Below are 20,771 nucleotides of genomic sequence, written 5' to 3'. Positions count from 1 at the left end.
GGAAAGCATTTTAGTATTTCAATAGCACTGCCATAGTCTGTAATTTTTTTAAAGTCTGATTGACCAAGATTTCCTGACCCTTTTCAACTATAACACCCTCTTATGTGAAATGCCTATTAGCACATTTCTTAGTATCCCTCAAAACTGGCTCGGGAAATGCTGGCCTAAAGGTACTGTTGCTCTTCTTCCTAGCATCTTCTGCTTCACCTTTTAAAAATCCATCCGACACTGACCCCTCTGAGAAGCCATCTTGGACAGGCTATGAAGTTTCTGACATTCGATCCATTTCACACAGAGTTCCTCACATTTTCTGCCATAATGAAGTAGTTATCTTTGTTTTATGGGCCCAGATGCCATAACATTATGCATAAGAATATACATAAATGTCTGCAGAGGTTGCAAATATGTTATCCTTGTATGTATAACCATTTAGCAGCAGAAATTGTTGGGCTTAGCTGCTAAATTCAACTCACTGTGAGGATTTAAGAACTTAATTGCTTTACTAGGTTTTTTTTCTTCAAAATGAAAGATTAGGATCATATTTGTGGACATATAAGATGCCTTTCAATATTAACATTCTAGAATTCTATAACTTCTAGTTTTGCATAAAATATAATGTCGTATATGGGCAAGTACTAGAGTCACATCTACATACAAAAGAAAACAAGAATCAGTAACTTCTTTACTCAATTATTATCTGTATTCTGTATGTACCTGGCTACTCAATTTGCTATTAAAATACCGGTTGTCTCATTAATGTCATTAATACCACAGAGCACTGTTGTGAGGATTAAAGATAATATATGTAAATTTTAGCATTCTTGGGCATTGGAATGCTCAATTAATATTTGCCTTGTTTTTGTACTTGACAGTGGTGATGGGGGAAGATGTGCTGTAGTATCTGTGTCTACAATGTATTTTTCCTAGATTTCAAATATGTAGATGAAAGCACTTTCCTACAACTGAGAAGAACACAAAGCCACACATTAAATTAATAAGTGTGCTTGATGTTGGGTTAGTTACTTTTCTCTCACTGCTGAGACAAAATACCCAGCACCCAGAGTTAAAGAGGAAAGGTTTATTTAGCTCATGGTTCATAGAGATTTTAGTCCATCGGCTGGCTCCAAGGCAGGGGGCAGAGGGGCAACACTCCATGGCAACACAGGACCTTCACAGAGTCTTTCTGCCCCTTTTATCCCATCCAGACTACTGGGATTAGGGTGGTGCCAAACCAATCACTCAGATGTAGTGGTTTAGTAATCACACACCCTTAATCCCAGCATCATGCACTCTAGATTCAGCCACCTCTGAAAAAGAAAGCTTCACCTCATCCGAACGAGGCTTTGGCGGGACATCTAAACACAAGCGCGTAACAATGTTATACTGATGTTGATGAACAATGCTAAGAGGCCAAATTAAGCTATTATGTCATGGCTTGTCTGCCTTCCACACTCAAAAGTGACTTGGAGCAGGTTAAGGGAACCAAACAATTACAGTTATACTATAATTAAAATACCATGTGCCAGGATCAAACAGAGTATACATGATTTAGGATCAAGAAGAAAAAGAAGTGAGTCAATAGCAAAAGGACTTAGGTGACTATCATACATAGGACAACAATCACTTATGAAAAAATTACTGTTCCACATTTCTACTGCAGACCATACAAGAACAAATGGACATAAATTGCTTGTGGATAAAATGAAATTGGCTATATGGAAAAATATTTTGACTCTATGACTGATCAGTACTGGCATATTTTACTAAGGCATGCACTGTGAACTGCACTTGGAGAACCGCAGATAAAGGGCTGAATTCACATCTGTAGAGATGAGTTAAAGGGAAGTTTATCTGCAGACAGAGGGAAGGATGCCAAGTAGTTCTTTACAGTTCCCAGGCTTTGAGGATGATCCAACTTAACATGCTAAATGCTGCTGTTTCCCACATAGGGCTGCTGATAAGGAGATTTCTCCAGGGATCCCTTGGCCAATTTCCCCCTTTAAATACCCATGGCATAAGTCAGCTAGCAGCAAGCATCTTAGCTCAATAACAACGACTCCCTAATTAGACACAATTTCCTAAGCGGAACATCAACAGAGCCGCAGAGACATACGCTAGTAAATTAAATTTCTAAAACCCTGCTGCAATCACTCCCGTGACATGCCCCCTTCCTTAAACTCAACTCTCAGTTATTTTTTATTATAATTACTTTAGTAATAAGATTTGTTTCCATGTTATTATATATATTACTTGCAGAGTAACAAAAAATAATAGGCAAAAAGAGTTATGTTTGTTATTTATCTCCTTGGCCATTATTGGGCCAGGGAAAAGGGTGGGGAGCAGAGAGAAGCTATAAATAGAGAAAAAAGTGTTTCCTGTGGAGTGAAGATGTATGAGAGCCTATCTGCAAGAAGGAATCTGGGCCATGAAGGAATAAGCCTAATAATTCAAAAGGGCTAGGTGACTCCAAGAGATAAATAACCAAGGAAAAGGCAACCTAGACTTCAGGGCAAGGAGCATGGATCTGCATTACCAAAGTTTATGTGCTGCTGTTGGCTTTTCTGCTTGTAAACTCTGGCTGCTACGCAGAAAGTCTCTTAACTGGAAAGTGTAAGGCTCTAGACAGTTTCTCTGCCAGGTCATGGAGGTGCGATTCCTTCTGGCTCCTGCGGGGGCGCACTTTTCCAGTCACCTGGGCTCTTGCCCTCACTGAAGTTTGGGTATACCTGGGAGTCAATCTCCAGGCTGACCACAGCTACAACTCATTGCCAGGGACCTGGAAGCTCTTGGATATGCCTTGATGGAAAGGGCTAATTACATGCTGGCTTCTAAAGGCAAGGAGCCTGGGTTTTAGTACACTTCAGTGGGCCCACTACTATAAATCTATTTAAAGAGTAAGCACGAAGAGGGAAAAAAGGTATTACTGAACTTCCCAGAAATAAGCCTTTTTTATTCCTGTAGTTTTGGTACAATTTATTCAGTTCTACTGCCTCTCTGGGTTTTTTGTTTTTGTTTTTGTTTGTTGTTGTTGTTAGGATGTGTTTGTACCACATAACGTTTACATTAATGTGGGGAGTTGGTACATGTACATAACACATCTTAATTCCTTTTTTCTTCCCCTGTCCCTCCCCTCCCTTGCCCTTCCACCATCTCCTCATCCCCTTCTCTTTCTGTGTACATGTTTGCATGCATAATGTTTACATTCCTTGTGTGGAATTAGGGACATGTGCAGGACACATCCCAATCCCTTTTTTCATCCCTTTCTCGCCTTTGACCTCAACCACCCCCCTGCAAAACTTCTATCCCATTGTGATGGCCTATCCTGGATCTCTATGAGAAACTGAGACGTATAAAGCAAAAAGATCATTAACCTGGCTTGGCCTGGCCATTGAGAAAAGTGTTGATGGCCTACCACTGAAATTCAGAAATCAGAGCACAGTAGAAGGACTCATACAGTGGCTAATAGTGTCAGAGTGCTGTTACTTGACAATGATACTAATCAAGAATAATACAGTGGCTAGAGCTTAGGACCTCCTCACTTAGCTAAAAAAAACAGCAGAAGAGAGGTTAAGTAACTTGTCCAAAGCCACACAGCCGGAAAGGAGCCAATTTTGACCTTAACAAGAATCTTCTAATCACCTGGTCAGAATCCTTTGTACAATACCACTATCCCAAGCATCACTGACAAAAAGAAAACAAGACCCAGGAAAATGAAAGAAAAGTACAAATTGTTCCCCTTGAGAAAGGCAATGAGGTCTTATTACAGCTCTGATAACAAAGGGACAGGCTTTCTTTCCCTTCACAAAAGCAGAAGACCCCTGAGATTAAGTAACAATAAAAAAAGACATCCTGAGTTCTGGCAAGGGTTGTCGGCTGTGCTTCCCATTTTCCAGTTACAGAATTTTATATATTTTAGAGAGCCATGTAACATACATCACTAAATACACGGTAGATGTGATGAGAACTGAGAAATAGCAAATCTATATTGTACCCAAGAGTTTGCTTTATAAAGACTTCTAAGTGTATGTTGAAAGAAAGTGCTAGGAATGTGAACACTAAGTAGAGAGATGTCTAAGGAAAAAATGGAAAGTTGAATAAATTTGCATGTTCTTTCCTCCATCCCTTGCTTCCCTGCCCCCATTTCTTCCTCTTCTAGCAGAGCTGAAGGGGGAGAGGAAAGAGAAGGAGAAATGCTGGAATGCAGTCAGACATGAGAAGTTGCCAGGCCAATGAAGGAGCAAAGCATTTAACAAATCAAGCCCATTTTTCCAAGAACCTCAGCTCCAAGCTGATCGATGATTCTGCAACATTGAATCATTTTTAATTTAATGCTTCTGGGAAGTGAGGGGGGAACCCATCAACCACAGGCACAGTTGGCAAGAATTGGGCATTAGCATTTGGCAGCATTTATTATTGCTGTTTATGATGGCATAAATTAGGTTTATGCTGATATAATTAATAACCCTAAATTTGCGAATAATAAATAGTAATATTTATTAGGAACTGCAGTATCTGAGGAAGGCAAATGGAGTCCTCAAGTGCCAGACTCATCTCTGCATGAAGCAGTGGTGGGAATGGGAGTGAGGGAGGAAGCTGTGGGGAATGCACCCCCAGAACCCAGCCCCAGCTCCCCCAATCATGTAGTACTCTGTTAATGACTTAGCAGCCGGACCTTGAGGGTTCCCAGAGCAAATGATTTCCATTTGGATCTCCATGAACAAGTTCATCAGCAAGATTGAGTGAGTTGCATTTCCTTCCAGAGCCAGAGGATCCTCAATTGTCTTAACACCCACACTCTCCTGTCCTTTCTATACAGAGATCTGGCCATTGCATCCATCAAACGCCATGTTCTCTTTCTCTTTCCACCTGCCAGAAGAGATGGCACAAATATCCTGAAAATTCCCATGGGACCATTACTTGAGAATTACTGACATGCATTTACAAAGAAAGAATTAAAAGCAGAAAACAAGTTATGTCTGCATCTTTTTCCTTTAATTTAAATACATCTCTGTCTCTCATTTTATAAAATTGTAAAAAAAGATGTAAGATAAAATGTTCCTATAAATGGTCACTTTTTGTCTAGGAAAATGTCTTAAAATTCAAAACGGAATGCTATTTCTATCCCCATTTATTTTCCATTGAGGGCGAGAATTAGATGGAGAAAATTATACTTCCTCCAACTGGATCAGAATAACAATTTTTCCAATTTTTAAATACAAAGAAAGTAAAGCAAAAAGAAAGAGATTGCATAATCTTTGTCCACCTCCCTTCAAAGCCCATTAACAGAGATACACAAACAGGGTAGCATCAGAATCCAGAATGACATTCTCATCCAAACATTGAACCTTTTGCTCTATGTCCAAAATATCTTTTTTCTTAAAAATAAATAAAGCAAAAAAATTCCATCCATTGCTAACTCTGCTATGCTCCAGATAGTACAAAATAACACACACAAAAATCTAAATAAAAAGTACATGATTGCACATTTCAGTACTTCCTGCTTCCAGGAAGGGCAGTTGAGTCTTACACTGAAGGAGCAGTTGAGTGGGACAGGTTCAGCTTTCACAGTTAAGAGACTGCAATCTTTGTGTAGCCTCTGAACCTGGAATTGTCCTGGGCTCCTCTGCAAAAGACACTTGGAGCAGGACCACGAGAAGGGAGGACAACTCTCATGTCATGTCCCCAGGATCATTTCTACAGAAAATATGTACTCCATCACATCTCCCCAGAGGCCACAGAGCATGTAAAACATTCTCCTGCAGGCTCTTCAGCTCATAACTAAGCCTTCAGAGAGGAAGACATAATCTCTTGCTGAGTTACAGAAAGAGGAAAAAGAAACAGACAGGGAGATAGAGACCTACAGATGGAGAAGGAGACAGAGACAGAGAGCCACCTTCTGTGAGGGTGACCATCTAACAGCCTGCCTGGTCTGCTTCTTCCTGTCCCTCCTCTCCTCCTGCAGACAGCCTTGGTTCTCTGCCCTCGAGATTTTAATGGGGGATTTGAAGAACTCACACCCACAGGCATACAGGCAAGCAGGCATACAGAAGTCAAATATGGACCCAGCAAACTGATAAAAGAGGGAATCACTCCCCACATGAGCCTTCTCTGCCTGAAAGAATCTGTAGAACTCAAGCTTATTAAGCCTGTAGGAGACTACTCGGGCACAAAACCAGGTTCTCTCATGCCAGATAACATGAATGAGGACTAAAAAAGGGGAAGATAGAGAATGCTAAGTAATTTTGATTGCACAGGTGCTGTGAAGATTGTACTTCTAATGGGTTGGATACAAATTTTCTCTCCAAGTTTAATATATAGTAAAACATTATTGGAAAGTATATCAATACAATTTGTTCACACTAATATTTTTTAAATTATGAATGAATGATTCAATGAATCAAATGAGTGGATGGATGAATATACTGTATGTTCATATCTAACAGAAGTTCTTTTAAAGCCTTTTAGAGCTCTTCCTCTGGCCTGGAAGGACCTTACCTGAGAGACACATTTTAAGAGACGTCCAAAAAGATCAGGCGTACCCAGAGTGAGACTTAGCAAACAGATATTAGCCATTGTCCAATTCTCATGTTCGATGCTAAAACTTACCAAGGATGTTTCCAAGAAGGGGAATATTGAATTTAATTTCTGACTCTGAAACTTGTAAGATATGTGACAGACCTTGAGCATAACACTAAATTTTCTTTTGGTTCAGTTTTGATTCTTACTGCAAAATGTAAGTAAAATATGGACCTTTTCATGTAGATGTAGTTATCAGAAGTTATAAGTATAAAAAAAATTAAAGCATGATTATCCTATCAGATTGGCAAAAAATGAAAAGGTTGGTACTGTGCAGTGTTAACAAGGGCATAGGGAGCCACCACTATCACCCATTGGTTGGAAGAATATAAATTTGTAAATTTTTCAGAGGGAAGTCTGGCAATAACATGCATCAAGCACAATATACGATGTCTTCAATTCATTGGGGGAATATGGCTGAAAGGGGTATAGCTGAGTCAAATGGAATTTATATTTTTTAACTGGTGGGGGGGCGGGGGGGAGCAGGGTCTGTGTACTAATTTCCATGGAGGTTGTATTAGTCTACATTCACAACAATGACATAGAAGGGTTCCTTTTTCTCCACAACCTCGCCAGTATTTTTTTAGATAAATGCATACTCATGTTTATAGCAGCACAATGCATAACAGCTAAATATTTGAAGCAGCCTATGGACCCATCAGCAGATGAATGGATAAAAAATATAGTATAGATACATAGTGGAATGTTATTTAGCCATAAAGAAGGATAAATTTGAGTCATTTGTAGGAAGATAGATATTCCTTGAAACCACAATGTTAAGATATATAAATCAGACACAGAGGTTAAACATCACACGGTTTGTCTTGTATGAGAAACTCAAAATATAAATAATTTAAAGAGCAAAATAAAACACAGATGATAGGAAACAGGGAGGTAGATTTTGTGAAGATGGGAAAGGGATGTGGAGATGAAGGAATATGGCAGGTTAGGGAAGGCAAGGGGAAGTAAAAATGACTGAGATGTGATATGTGTATGTACCAATTCCCTAAGATGAATGTAATTACTATGTATCACAAGCATATACTAATAAAAAATTTCCCTTTCTAAAGAATTTAGAAACACACAAAAAACAACAAATACTCTATCTAGATCTATATAATACATATGATTCAACTGACTAACTTGGAAATTTATCTTAAGGAAAGAGCCAGAGAAATTCACTAAGAATATAACAAGAATGCTCATCTGTCTATTATTTATAATGAAGAATTTTTTCAATTAATTACAGTCCATCAGTACTATAAGATTGCAATATTATATTTGTGATATCATTTGCATTCTTTGCCATAAGAAGATGTTGAATGTTTTAAAAATTACACCAACAAATATACTGTCTTTTGAAAAGTTCTGATAGATATGGATATACAGCTATATCCAAAGAAATAGCTGATATACCTGAAGCTGTCAATTTACAGACAAATGGCTAAAGAAACCTCTCCAAATTGCTAAGCGTTTTTCTCTGAGACTCAAGAGGATCCTCTGGATTAGCAAAATTCTTGAAGCATTATATAATGACAACAGATTATAATGCGAATGATCCCTCTTGGAATTATGTGACACAGTAGTCGTACATTTGAATGTTTTTAACTTTCTTCTTTAAGCTTTTCCTAAAAGTATACATGCTGAATTTTCTACCTTAAGGATATAACATTTTTCCATTGGAAAAAATAAAACCATTTTGTTTTTCTAAAACACAAATTACCAAAATAGTACATATTGGACATTCAGTAGTTAGACACCTTGTGCTTCTTTTCCCCTATTGTCAAAGTCAACAAATCACAGTGCTCAGAATCCCTTTCCAGTTGTCTTCTCAGTGAGTTCTGCCAATGAAAGGCACTAGAGAAAGATGGAAAGGCGGAAGAAGGGAGAAAGGGCCACCTTCTGTTTCCCGTTTCCAGTTAGTATGGCGGGAACAGCTTGCAGAAGAGACCAGGCCATCCTCTTGCCACCTGACCACAGACCACCATGGACTTATGCACTCTCCAGTTTGTGCCCCCTCATCCCCAGAAGCCTCAGACAGGTCAGCTCCCTTCTCAGAGTTCCAAGCACCCATCTTGTAGAGGCCTCCGTGACCCTTGGTTCTGGGAGCTCCACCTCTTCCCTTTGCTTCCTGCCTCCTTAGAGATGAAACCTGCTTCTTCAGTTCTTCGTTTCCTAAACAGACCCTTTCTCAACTACCAGACTTCTCCTATCTGTGTGGGTTACTCTCCTGTGTTTGTTAACTCTCAGCTTTTGAAACACCTGGTATCCTGAATATATCATTTCTTATCATTAGAAAACCATAAAGTTTTTTAATCTTTTCAATGCCTCGATTTTACTGAGTACAACTCTCAAAATGTGTTAGACCTTGCACTTATTACTCGATGTTCCCTTAGAAATTTCACCAAGTATGACTTCTTCCTATCACCGATCTTGTGCACTGGTAGTTTCTTTAAATCTTAATAGCATAGCTGAAACAAGACCGGAAGGTTTATTAACACACAACAGTCAATGATATACTAGAAGATAACTTCTCAAAGAAAATTAAGCCTGATAATCAGGACAGCCATGCTTATTTTCAAGTGCCCAGTTAAGGGACTGCCTCTTTTAGTCTTCCACATGACACAAGCCATCTGCCCTTTATAGCCCCTGCAAAGCCTCTAGTTAGATCAAGGTCTTTCTAATTTAAAACTTGGGAGAATCTTCTCTTTGCCTGAAGGGCCTCAGCATCTTTTACTGTTCCCTGATTTTCCCTGCTTAAGATGGTTGACAATAGGAATAACCAACCTGCTGGAAGACTAGATACTGCTCCCTATCCACAGAAGTCTTTATGGCCACCAGCATAATGTATCATAGAGCAAATAGTAAGTAGGTACAGTGCCATGACCCAGCATCACATTCCCTGGGTTACTTTCATTGTCCCATGTGGGCAAGAAGGCAGCCTAAGCAAAAACTGAAGTTGATTTCTCACCAGTCTGTTGTTTGGATGCTCAGAGAATATCTTCCATTCTTACTTGTTTGAATTTTTTTTAAAAACCGCACATATATGTATTACTCATTCCTCTGCCTATTTAAATGCAACTGATCTGTGAAATCCCAAAATTTGAGACACCCTACTGCATTTTATTATATTGTAGAAACTAAATACATTAAAACTAGAGTTCAGATCAAATGGGAAGGCAGAGACATGACCAGTCCAAAGGTAAAGTGAGCCCAATGGGATGACCTGAATCCTCTATGACTCCGAAGAGTTATGTGAAAATACCACATAATAGCCAGTGGAAGGTGAGCTCCCTGATGATAAATATTCAGTCAGCTGGATGGTGTGCACAGCCAAAAGCAGGCAGAAACAGGGAAGGATATATTCTCTAATGGAGAAAGGTGGCAGGATCAGGTAGGGTGTCAAGGCCACAGGCACACTCAGAATTCAGATTTCATGAAGGAGAACCAAAGATGAACTAATTCATTCATCCCCATCCAAAAAGGCAGAAAACTGAGGATGGCTATGCCTTGGCTCATCCTGAACTCCCTGAATATAAAGGTCTGGGTTAACAAGACTGATTTCAGAGCCTATCTGCTGATGGGGCCTAAACGCTATTTGTACATGTATCGAAAGTGGGGAAAATCTGGTAGACTAAAATGAACAAGGTTTCTGGAATTAGTCTGGGTACAAATCCCAGCTCACTCAGAAGCTATTCCTAACCCTGGGCACAGGTGCACATGTGTACATACTCATGTCTGCATGTGTGTTTTAATTATCTACACAATTTCTCATGCCATTTCTGCCCTAAACTAGTGATACTATTTGAATAACTCATTTTGTCTCCATTTCCTTATCCTTTGAAGGACTAGAACTAAATAATGTATAGAAGCCCCCCAACACACTAGAATATTTGAAGACTATTTTGTTCTAATATCCTTAATTCTCTACAGCAAAGAAGTGTAGGTCAGACACAAGTTCTAGTTCCAGATCTGGAACAGCAACTATTCAAACTGCACCCAGGATTTAATCCCTGTGTGCTCAAGTTTTATTATCTATAAATTACACAGAAGAAAATCTACATTTGTTGTGTCATAGTGACAATTAAATATGACAATATATGTAAAAGAACTAGGTTATTTCTCAGCCCAAAGAAAGCCACTGAATAATTTTTTAAGGTAAAGCCTGTAGGATTTCTCCTTGTAGTAATATAAAGCCTTCACAACCCTTACCAGAATAAAAGTCTATTGGCACTAACTTTAAATGGTCCCAGATTCTTAAGCTTGTAGATATGATTTTTATAGTTTGATTTGTTCCCTCTAGTGCATTCAGCTCTTACTTCTTAATACCTTGATGTGTTTACTTGTGGTAGGTCCTTTGCTCTTTGCTGGTTTTTTCTGTCTGTGCATGCCGGCCTTAGAAGAAGATAATCAAGTTTGCAGAGTTGTATATGCTCTAAGAATCAATATGTTCTGATTCTCTTGTGAATAAAATGTTAGGCTGTATGTTGGCTTTATAAAAATTATGTTGTCACCACCACCCAATAACCAAAGATTTAAAAATGGGAATTATGTTTGACTTGTTCTTTTCCTTCTCTTGTTCCCATTTACACTTGATGTCTACATTTGGAGCTGCTCTGAAGTCGGCTGCCTTCTCCTCACTTCCTACTCTTAACAAGCCACCAATATCATTTCTTTTCTAACCCAATTTGTTAACTCCTCATTCTATTTCACCTCACCTCGGGAAGAATTATAACAGTTGAGGAGCCACTACAGTGGTTCTTCTGATTCACTAAGAAGTCAGCCCAATTCAATACAAATTACAGGTAAGCAAGATGTAAACTGTTTCTTTTGGAAGTTAACATCATCATCATCCATCTTTGTATTTTGTTTTCCTGTTCAGTTGTGCATTGCTAAGAGATCCTGGGTTTGGACAGACCCACTGTATTTTTGCTAGAAAATCCTGGCTTTGTGTCCCTGACCATTGTTATGAAAATCTCCCAGCTATCCTCAAAGGCTCCATCACCATCACCACAAAAAGAAACGACTCTACTTTTACACACTCATGCAAGTTCAATAGAGGCCTATGATTACTTGTGATAGAAAAATATGTTATAGTAGGTGATGTGCCAAGTTTAGCTTTAAATTTTCTAGTCTTTGTGTAACGAATGTCTCTTACTGGTCAGACAGTACACAGGCAGTTTTGTCACTTTTAAGAAGCCTGTTAATAACAGTATGTCCAGAGAAAATCAGTGAAGTTGAGAACATCAGAAATAACATCCTATAAATAACACGTAGGTGAGCTGCATCAATCTGGAGAGGATTTAACAGGGGAAAGGTCAGGCCTTTATGAGGGTAATGTGATTTTACCCATGGGGTGCCCCATGAGAAGGCTGCCTAAAATAGGTGAGGCTCAAAGGGCAAAGATTAAAGCATATTGCAACATAAATCCACCTGGAATGGGCATACCCTAAAATGGAATTCCAATCACAAAAATATCTCAAGTGGAAGTTAGATAAACCACGTTATGTATCTTCTAAGAAAGGTTCAAGAATTGAGACTTTTAAGCACTTTTACTGTGAAATACAACAGATTCATGGCCCCCTCAAGTCTTTCCCTAATGATATTCTACGACTTGCAAACTTTCCTATCAGTGGAATAACATTGTGATTTCCAAGTCCCTTTCAGCCAAAACTGTTTTGAGTATCCAAGGGATCTACAAAGTGCCTGGAGCTCCATGATGAAAGATGCTATATAAATGAAAAGGGTAATTTGAGTCATAATAAATAATAGTAATGATGATGAATGCCAGTGTCACTGAGAAGAAGCTGGCCTGCCATTTGAGAGCACAGAGCAACCAGCTGTGAGCTGGAAATAATGTGTGTCCCAGCCAAGAGGATCCTCAGTGACTAGAGACCACATTAACCTTTAAACCAAAGACCTGGAGCAAGCCTCTGATCTGGAGGTGTGAGTATTTAAAATGGAAGAAACTTTAGTACTTAATCCCTGAGCTTTAATATTGTCTTGGGTTTATGAGACCTTTTCCCAGAAAGGTCAACAGGGAGCACATTGTCTTCCTCTTCCAACAGAGGAGAAAACTGAGAAGGTCAGGGGAAGAGCCAGATTTCCCAATTAGAGTTACAACTCCCAATGCAGTGCTCTTTCCACACTCTGCTACACTCCAGACAATTCACTGGAAGGACAGACTTCAGTAAAGAGCCAACTTGGATGAGAAAATGTCGAAATGGGATCATGTCCCTCGAGATGCCTTGCTTAGCTGTTTTCCATCCATCTAGATGGGAAAAGCTCACTAGTAAAATCTTTGGCCACTCCAGCAGGGAGAGGCCACTCTCTGATGTCCTAGATTTGTTCTCCAGAGTTAAAGGGCACACAGCAAGAATCAGAAGAGTTCTGTGCAATCAGAGAGGACACCGCTGTAGGGCCTTATCCAGCCTAAGGTCCCAGAAGCCTAACTGCTACTAGAGGCCTGACTGATACTCCGTGGTGACAGATTTGGCTTCTCTGTCCCCACACTTGTTTGAAGATCAGTCACCAAGAAGGGATCTTGCTCTCTTTCCCATGACTTTGCCCTCAATTTTCATACAAAATAATAACTGACATAATGCCTTGCTTATCTCGGGCTCTTACTTTTTTTATACTTTATAACTTTATTTTTATGATCTGCACCTTTGTATTTGCCATGAAAACATATTTCATCATTTCAAATTTATGCTGTTCCTCTCTTTATATTTTATCATACTTATGATTTTTATCTTTTTTTGGGGGGGGGTACCTGGGATCGAACTCGGGTCCTTGAGCTTGCGCAGCAGGTGGCGAAACCACTGAGCTAAATCCCCGGCCCAATTTTTACCTTTTTAATTTACCTAATTTCATTTTGTGCTTATCTTTTGAAACTAATCTATTCTGAGTTGTTAAACATTTAATTTCTTTTTTAAAGAAATTAACTATTTCATCTTTATTAAATTATTCTCATTTATGTCATTTTATCTCTTTAAAGTTTTGATTTCCTTGGTAGTATTTCTTAATAATTCTCATTTTATCTCTTCCATTTTATCATTTTAATACTGCTCTTTTCTCAACCTTCTAAACTTGTGTTTATGCTTATTTACTACTGATGTTTTAAAATCTAAATAAAATTTTTAATTTATAGCTTTTGAAATTTGTTTTTCTCTCAATATTTTCTGTGTCTCCAATATTTGTTTTTCCATAGGATACAATCTCTATTTTTACAGTACAAAGAACCATGTATTAGCACAGGAAAGGGCTTGACTCTCTCTGCAGGTCTGAGACAGGTATTGGTGAATGTTACTCCTGCCACCCCCACTCACTAGCCTTCTGACCTTGGAGACCTCATTTGGGCCTTACCTCCCAAACTTTGAGAATGCTGACCCTTTCCAACAGACCTCACTGGACAAAGCAATCATCCTTCCCATCATACATTCCAACGGCATGCAGAGGCTGAGAAAGGAAAAGAAAGACTCCAACCTTTTCTTTAGTTGATATTCTGTTCAGCTAGAGTGACACCCTTATTTTAGGTGACCCTAGAATCCAGTAAAATACAATTGAGAATAAAGATTTCTCTGCAATACACATTAAAAAGTAAATATGAATGCATTGGTCTTAGCTGCGAAAAAAATCAGTTTGAGTCCTAAATTTGCCACTAACCCACCATGTGACTTGGGCAGTTGTTTGAGTATCCTGGACACCAGTTCTCCCCTTCTGAAAAAAAGTGTTGGACTAGATCATGTTTTCTGCCACTAATGGCCTTTATCTTTCTATTCAAAGAAATCATGAAACTGACATAAATATTTATGGAGAATACACTGTAATTTTTACCAAATATCAAAAAATATTTTTATCAAATATCAAGGAAAAAAATATTCTTGCAGGTACCAATGCCTCTCCAAACACACCTCATGGGTAAAAGAACAATGTATTACTATGGTAACATAAATGCTGGTCTTGTCAAGCCCAGTATGTAACATACTTGCCATTGATGACTCCATCTGGATTTAGCATAGGGATGATCTTGAAAATGAAGTTTTCCCTCAAGAGCCTCGCCACAGGGTCACTGCTGACGAGGAACTCCAAGGTGCCCTTCATCACCCAACTGGCATTGCTCTCTCCAGGGTGAGCTCGGGCAGTGATCACCTGATATGGACGATGTCCTGCAGAAAAGAAGACAAAGAAGATGAAACCTAAATACGATTTCCATTTCCATCAAGATAGACTCCAAGGGCCAGAATTATACCTGATGGACATGAAAATCTAAATAGGTTGATTGTTTCTAATACATATCTGATTTGAATTTATTCATTTTCCATCTGCCTTCATAGTCTACAAACTAAGAGAGTATAAAATAAAAGCTAAAGGATTCTATCTAAAGTAGAAGCACTTAGCGTCATGAGAAAAAAAAAGGCAAGTAGATTTTAAATCAATTAACTTTCCAGAGTCCATAAGCATGATGTTGGATGTCACGGATCTGAGATTGAATCATATCCTCATCATTTGCCAGCTGTGAAATTTAGGCAATTTTCTCTGAGGCTATTTACTTACCTGTAAAATGGGGACAATAATAATAACACCAAGTGGTTGTTAAAAAGCAAAAAGATATGACTATAAAGTGCTCACCACTTTTTTTGTCATTCAATACATCAGCTACCTCATCTTCACTCATAGTCTATGAGAAGGATGGTCTCTCTTGTTCCTTAGGCAGGAACAGAAGTGGTGTGTCAGGAGTGTTATGATAATAAAATACAGACCCCACTGCTCACCCAGACACATGACAGAAGAGTGAAATACAGTACCTGCAAACTCTGTCTTAGATCACAATACTTTCCTTATTTTGCAAAGGGAAGCATCAGAGAGAAGTTATTGACCTGACTACAGCTTAGGGAGGGTGCATTGATAACTGAAGGATATGCTCATCTTCCTGCCTTTGTTGATGTAACATACCTGGAGCAACATAACATTGAGATGTAATCTAAGACCATATCTGGGCTCAAGTATAAAAGTGTTTTGATTGAGTAATGATATGTGTCCCCAATACACTCAGAGAAGAAGCAGGGAGAAGGGCAGCATCATAACAGGAATTCACCATGTCTACCATAACCCTTTGTCCAATTCTGCGTTTGCACCTCACTCTTTCCCTTCTGTATCCTCATGCAGTTTCTTTATTACTCCTAAACTTGCTCTAATGACAATCACTAGGTATTTGCAAAGTATAAATATTGCAGCTGCTAAAACAACTGAAAAGTCAATAAGCTAATCATTTTTCCAAAGAGTTCAAATTTTTGCATTAAACTTTTCTTTTCTACTCTGAAAAATAGATTTCTCAGAACACAAACTGTGTATCAAATTATGTGCAAAGAAAAACACAATAACTATAAATAAGAGAGCTAAAGAAGAGATAATAGTAGATATAAATAATGAACATTTAAATTACTGAGTTATATTAAGATTATCACCAAGACCAAAAGAAAAAATCTATCTGTTTCTTCCACATTTTTGCTGACAGTCATTAATTTACTGAGATCTAGATTTAAGGGACATTGGTCAATGCATTTTTCTATGGTGAGAGCAGTTCGCTTCAACTCCTTGTAGGTCATCTCTATACCAGAGATAATATTCAGTTGTGTTTTACTTAACCAGGTATCTTGAACATATTCCAGGAATTGCAGGAGGCACTGGGTAGAAAAAAATTGAATAAATTATAGTCCTTGTCTTCTAAGAGGCCATAGCATTTGTCAGCAGTGACATATATGCAAGCAAATAAGGACAAGTGAGCTAGGGAGGTGTATATACAGCACCCAAAATAGATCTGACAGAGAAAGATAAGGACATTTCCAGAGCTGTGATGGTATTCTGGGCCTTGCAGAGTAAGTATCATCTTACCAGACAGAGAAGGTGAAAAGGATCTTTTAAGCAGAGAAAAAGATATGTGCAAAAAATACAGGGCAAAGAGAATCAATGCATTTAAAAAAGATAAGTTATGTGTGACTGAAGCAAAGGGCTTGAGATGGTGAAACAGGAATTTACAAAGGCTGGTGTCAAACTGGTAAGACCCCTACCTTATATATTCTCTTTAGGGATTTAGATATTTCCTGTAGTTCAGATGTCCTCAACAATGGAGTCAGCATGTCACTAGTATCCTGTGATCAGTAGTGGAATCCAATTCAGAATCATCAATGGTCAATAAAAATGCAAATGTTGGCTTACATTATATAGAGGACAAACTGCTGGCTGGCTGTCCATCACTTTTTCAGTCCTTAAACTACTAGATCCCTGAGTTGGGTGGGGACTTTATTCAGATTAAAATACTCAGTTTCACTGAACCTCTTGTAGGTAGACAAGGCCAATGAGATGTAAATGGTAAACAAGGTGAGTCTCTCTAAAGCTTATTAAAAAGGATGGCATCACCTTACAAATGCCTACTTGGTTTTATTTTTTTGTGTCCTTTTCCTTTATTTCATTTTCCTGTCTTGCTTATAGATATGATATCTTCAGGTGAGAGAGCCACCTAAAGAATAGAAGTCTTGCTAAGTATGTTAAGCATGGTGACCATAAAGGTAGAAAGAGCCAGGATTCTTGATAAATTTCTTAAGCAATTATACACACCTTTACTGGCTTCTATAATACTTCTGGACATTTGAACACAGTAAGTTGTTATACCTCTAGCCCACTGTGATCATACTTCTGCTACATGCTATAAAACTCTAGCATATGAAGTCAGGTTTTAAAGCATCCCTACAATAACATTACCTTGCATGACATGCAACTGGATCATTCTCTGGATGGGTGAGAAACAGGCACAAAACAATGAGGTGAAAGGGAATGATATTTGTTATGAATGTTCCAGAAAAAAACAGCTGAGGACTGCTGCTTTAAGAAAAGGTGACTTGATGAAACTTTTCATTGGGAAAAAGACAAGCCAATGCTTGTGCTTTAGAAAAATAATTCTGACATTATTGTAGATAATATATTTTCCTAATCAGAGACAGTTTGGCATGGTGATTAGGGAATAACTTTTAGAGTGACATTTTCAGGGTTCCAACTCCTGCCTCACTATTTTCCACCTGAGATGAATTATGTAAGTTTCTGAAGAAATTAAGCACTGGATTTTCTTAATTTATCCAAGTTGCTGTAATAGAACACCACAGACTATATGGTTTACAAATAACAGAAACATATTGCTTATAGTTCTGGAAACCGAGAAGTCCATGATCAAGGTACTGACAGATTTGGTGTTTGATGAGAGCCTTCTTTCTGATTCCCAGTTGCTTGTGTCTTCACATGGCAGAGGGAACAAGGAAGGTCTTCAGGGTCTCTTATGCAGACACTAATTTCACTCGTGAGGACTCTATCCTGATGACCTAGGCACCTCCAAAAGGCTCCACTTCCTAATACCATCACTTTGGAGTTTAAATTTCAAGGGAATATAAATATTCACTCCATAGAAAATTAGGTGTTCTTCATGTAAGACTAACGATTTACCAACTGAAAGTTTGTGAATACACATGTTGGGGTAGAGCAGATACACAGCTAACTGAGCAGAGCTGAAATCGCAAGAGGTCAACTTTTCCACTGTGTCATTTGCTAACAGTCGCTTTCACTCCTTCCAAGCCAAGCTGTGTCCAAGAAAAGCTTGTTGAGAAAGAAAGAGGCTTGATGAATTTGTACCCAATCAGTAGCCTATTTTCAGTTCTATAATTGCATATCACTCTCTTTGTGCATTTTGAACTATGTACATTTGCAACATATTGGACAACAATAGTAAGTGCTTCTGGCCCGATAAGAAGAAATAAAAAATAGCTTAAGCTCTTGTAAATTTTTGACACCCACTGAACACTGTTATTGTCTGAGCCACTTGGCTTCCACTGCCTTATATGCCAACCACAATGCAGTACATTAGTCAATAAGCCAAATGCAAGCTCTTACAGAGACATCAACAGTGTGCTTCTTTCCTTTGGAGAGTCAGGTTGATGTTATGCTCTTTTGCAACACACTGCAAGACCAAAAGGCTCTTTTAGCATCCCAAAGAAACAAATGGGAAAAATGGTGGGTTCTAATGAAGACATAAGCAGCATTTCAGCCTTTTTGAGTTGGTTTTACTCTTTTTCCTTCTGTGATTTAAGACAATTTTGTGGTCATATTTGTGAATTAAACTTATGAGACCATTCAGTTGTAGCAGCAAACAGTGCTCCAGAGAACTTACAATAGATAACAGCTGAAAATAGTGTGCAACACACATAGCGTGTGGTTCTCTTCTTGTAATTGACAACTGAAGTCCTAGTAACATATCTCTGCTTAGGGATGAGCAAATACTGCCAGGTACCAGCATTTAGACTATTTCTCCACAATTCAAAAAATCTATTCCAGAGACTACCACAAGCTATGAAGGAGTCACGATTTGACCATATTCTGAATATTAAAATAACATTGAATTTATGTCAGTGGTAATGACATCTATAAAGAAATTAGAAACAAGCAAGGAATTTAATAATGCCTAAAAAATAACAAACTATAGGCCAGCGAAAATTTGAGCAAAAACTAAAGACATGTGATGATATACATGTGCACCAAATTATATTAACATCCATTCCTTTATTCCTCCTTTCTTTCTACAGTGTATATTGAACACCTGCTGAATATCTGCAGGATAGTGAAGATTCCAAAAGAAATAATGATTTCCACCCTCCAGGTACTAATAATTGTCTGGTGGGAAAGACAGGCCCATAGATAATTACCATCCAGTGTGATGAGAGACATTTGTCAAGACATTTTCAAATCACAGTGGAATACCCATTATGGCATTATTTATAATATTGCACACAACTGGAAATGACTTAAATGCGCATCCACAGAAAGTGAACTAAAGAAGTGATACATAAAACAGAATAATATTCAGCTGTTAAAAGTGACACATCTCTTCCTGCTGACACAAGAACATATATCTGTGACAAAATAGTCAAAAAAAGGAAAGCGAGCTGGATCGCAGAACCCCACAAGTAGGTAGTTACAAGATTATTTTAAAGGTACCTGTACATAGAGACCTACCTATGAGTGGCAGTGCCAGAGCAATTTTTTGTCCTTTTTACTTCTATCTGAAATATTTACCTTTTCGGTGAATAATAATCACTTGTCAATTTTTATAAAGGTGAGATATCTTCAGTTAGGGCACCAAAGAAGAGGAAGCATAGAAAAGTGAATTTTCACATGAGAGATAGCATTTGATCTAGTTTGTCCTGTTTAAATAAGTGCTTCCCAGAGAAGAAAAGAAAGGAAAGTGGTAGAAGAAAAAGCCTAAGTAGATTCTATTTGCAAACTGCAGAGATTATGTGGTACAAAATCGAAGGAGGAGGAGGAGGAGGAGGAGGAGGAGGAGGAGGAGGAGGAGGAGGAGGAGGAGGAGGAGGAGGAGGAGGAGGAGGAGGAGGAGGAGGAGGAGGAGGAGGAGGAGGAGGAGGAGGAGGAGGAGGAGGAGGAGGAGGAGGAGGAGGAGGAGGAAGAGGAAGAAGAAGAAGAAGAAGAAGAAGAAGAAGAAGAAGAAGAAGAAGAAGAAGAAGAAGAAGAAGAAGAAGAAGCAGCAGCAGCAGCAGCAGCAGCTACAAAGCCAAGTCTCTACCTGCTTCTACAGGCTTTTATGGCACAAGCAGGACCTGGAAGCAATCTTGGAAGCTATGGGAGCACCACAGGAATCATGGTGAAAGGTGTCATTGGATGGGCAGTCGCACTGGAGCTGAATAGCAAAAGACTGGAATTAAAAGATAGAAGAAACGGCCAGGAGAGCCGTTATGGTTTATGTCTAGAAGTCCCCCAAGAGTCTCATGTACTCTAATGCCGAGCTTTTGAAAGGTGATTAAATTATGGGGGCAGTGTAGCTTAATGTGATGTTAGGAGGTGGGGCTGCAAGAAGAGGCTGGTCACTGGTGGCTTGGGTGTATTTATATACCCTCTAGGAGGTATTTCCCCTCTGGATTTCGTCCTTCACCATGATGTGAGCAGGTCTCCTTTGTGGCAGGCTCTTCACCCATGCAACTTCTGGCCCGGAGCCAGCCAACTATGGACTAAAATTTCTAAAAAACATGAGCCAAAACAAACTTCTCCTTCTTTAATCTGTTTATTTCAGGGATTGAATTCTAACTGACCCATATGTTGACTTACCTTTTATATCATCCTTACTTTTTAATTTTGGG

The 20,771-nt window shown here is 38.7% G+C and overlaps 1 protein-coding gene across 2 annotated transcripts in view; it reads right to left on the bottom strand.

Moving 5' to 3' along the window:
- Agbl1 (AGBL carboxypeptidase 1) overlaps positions 1–20,771 on the bottom strand; it is an 832,602-nt gene that overhangs the window by 488,048 nt on the left and 323,783 nt on the right. For both annotated transcript variants that reach the window (XM_087188360.1, XM_021264792.2), the window contains exon 18: positions 14,564–14,744. In XM_087188360.1, the coding sequence (XP_087044486.1) occupies positions 14,564–14,744 (181 nt within the window). The remainder of the gene's footprint in view (positions 1–14,563; positions 14,745–20,771) is intronic.

This window comes from Heterocephalus glaber, unplaced genomic scaffold, assembly GCF_053883595.1.
Source record: "Heterocephalus glaber isolate CG9 unplaced genomic scaffold, H.glaber_assembly_v1.0 deba00001531, whole genome shotgun sequence".
NCBI lineage: Eukaryota > Metazoa > Chordata > Mammalia > Rodentia > Bathyergidae > Heterocephalus > Heterocephalus glaber.
This window is presented reverse-complemented; position numbering and strand designations above follow the sequence as displayed.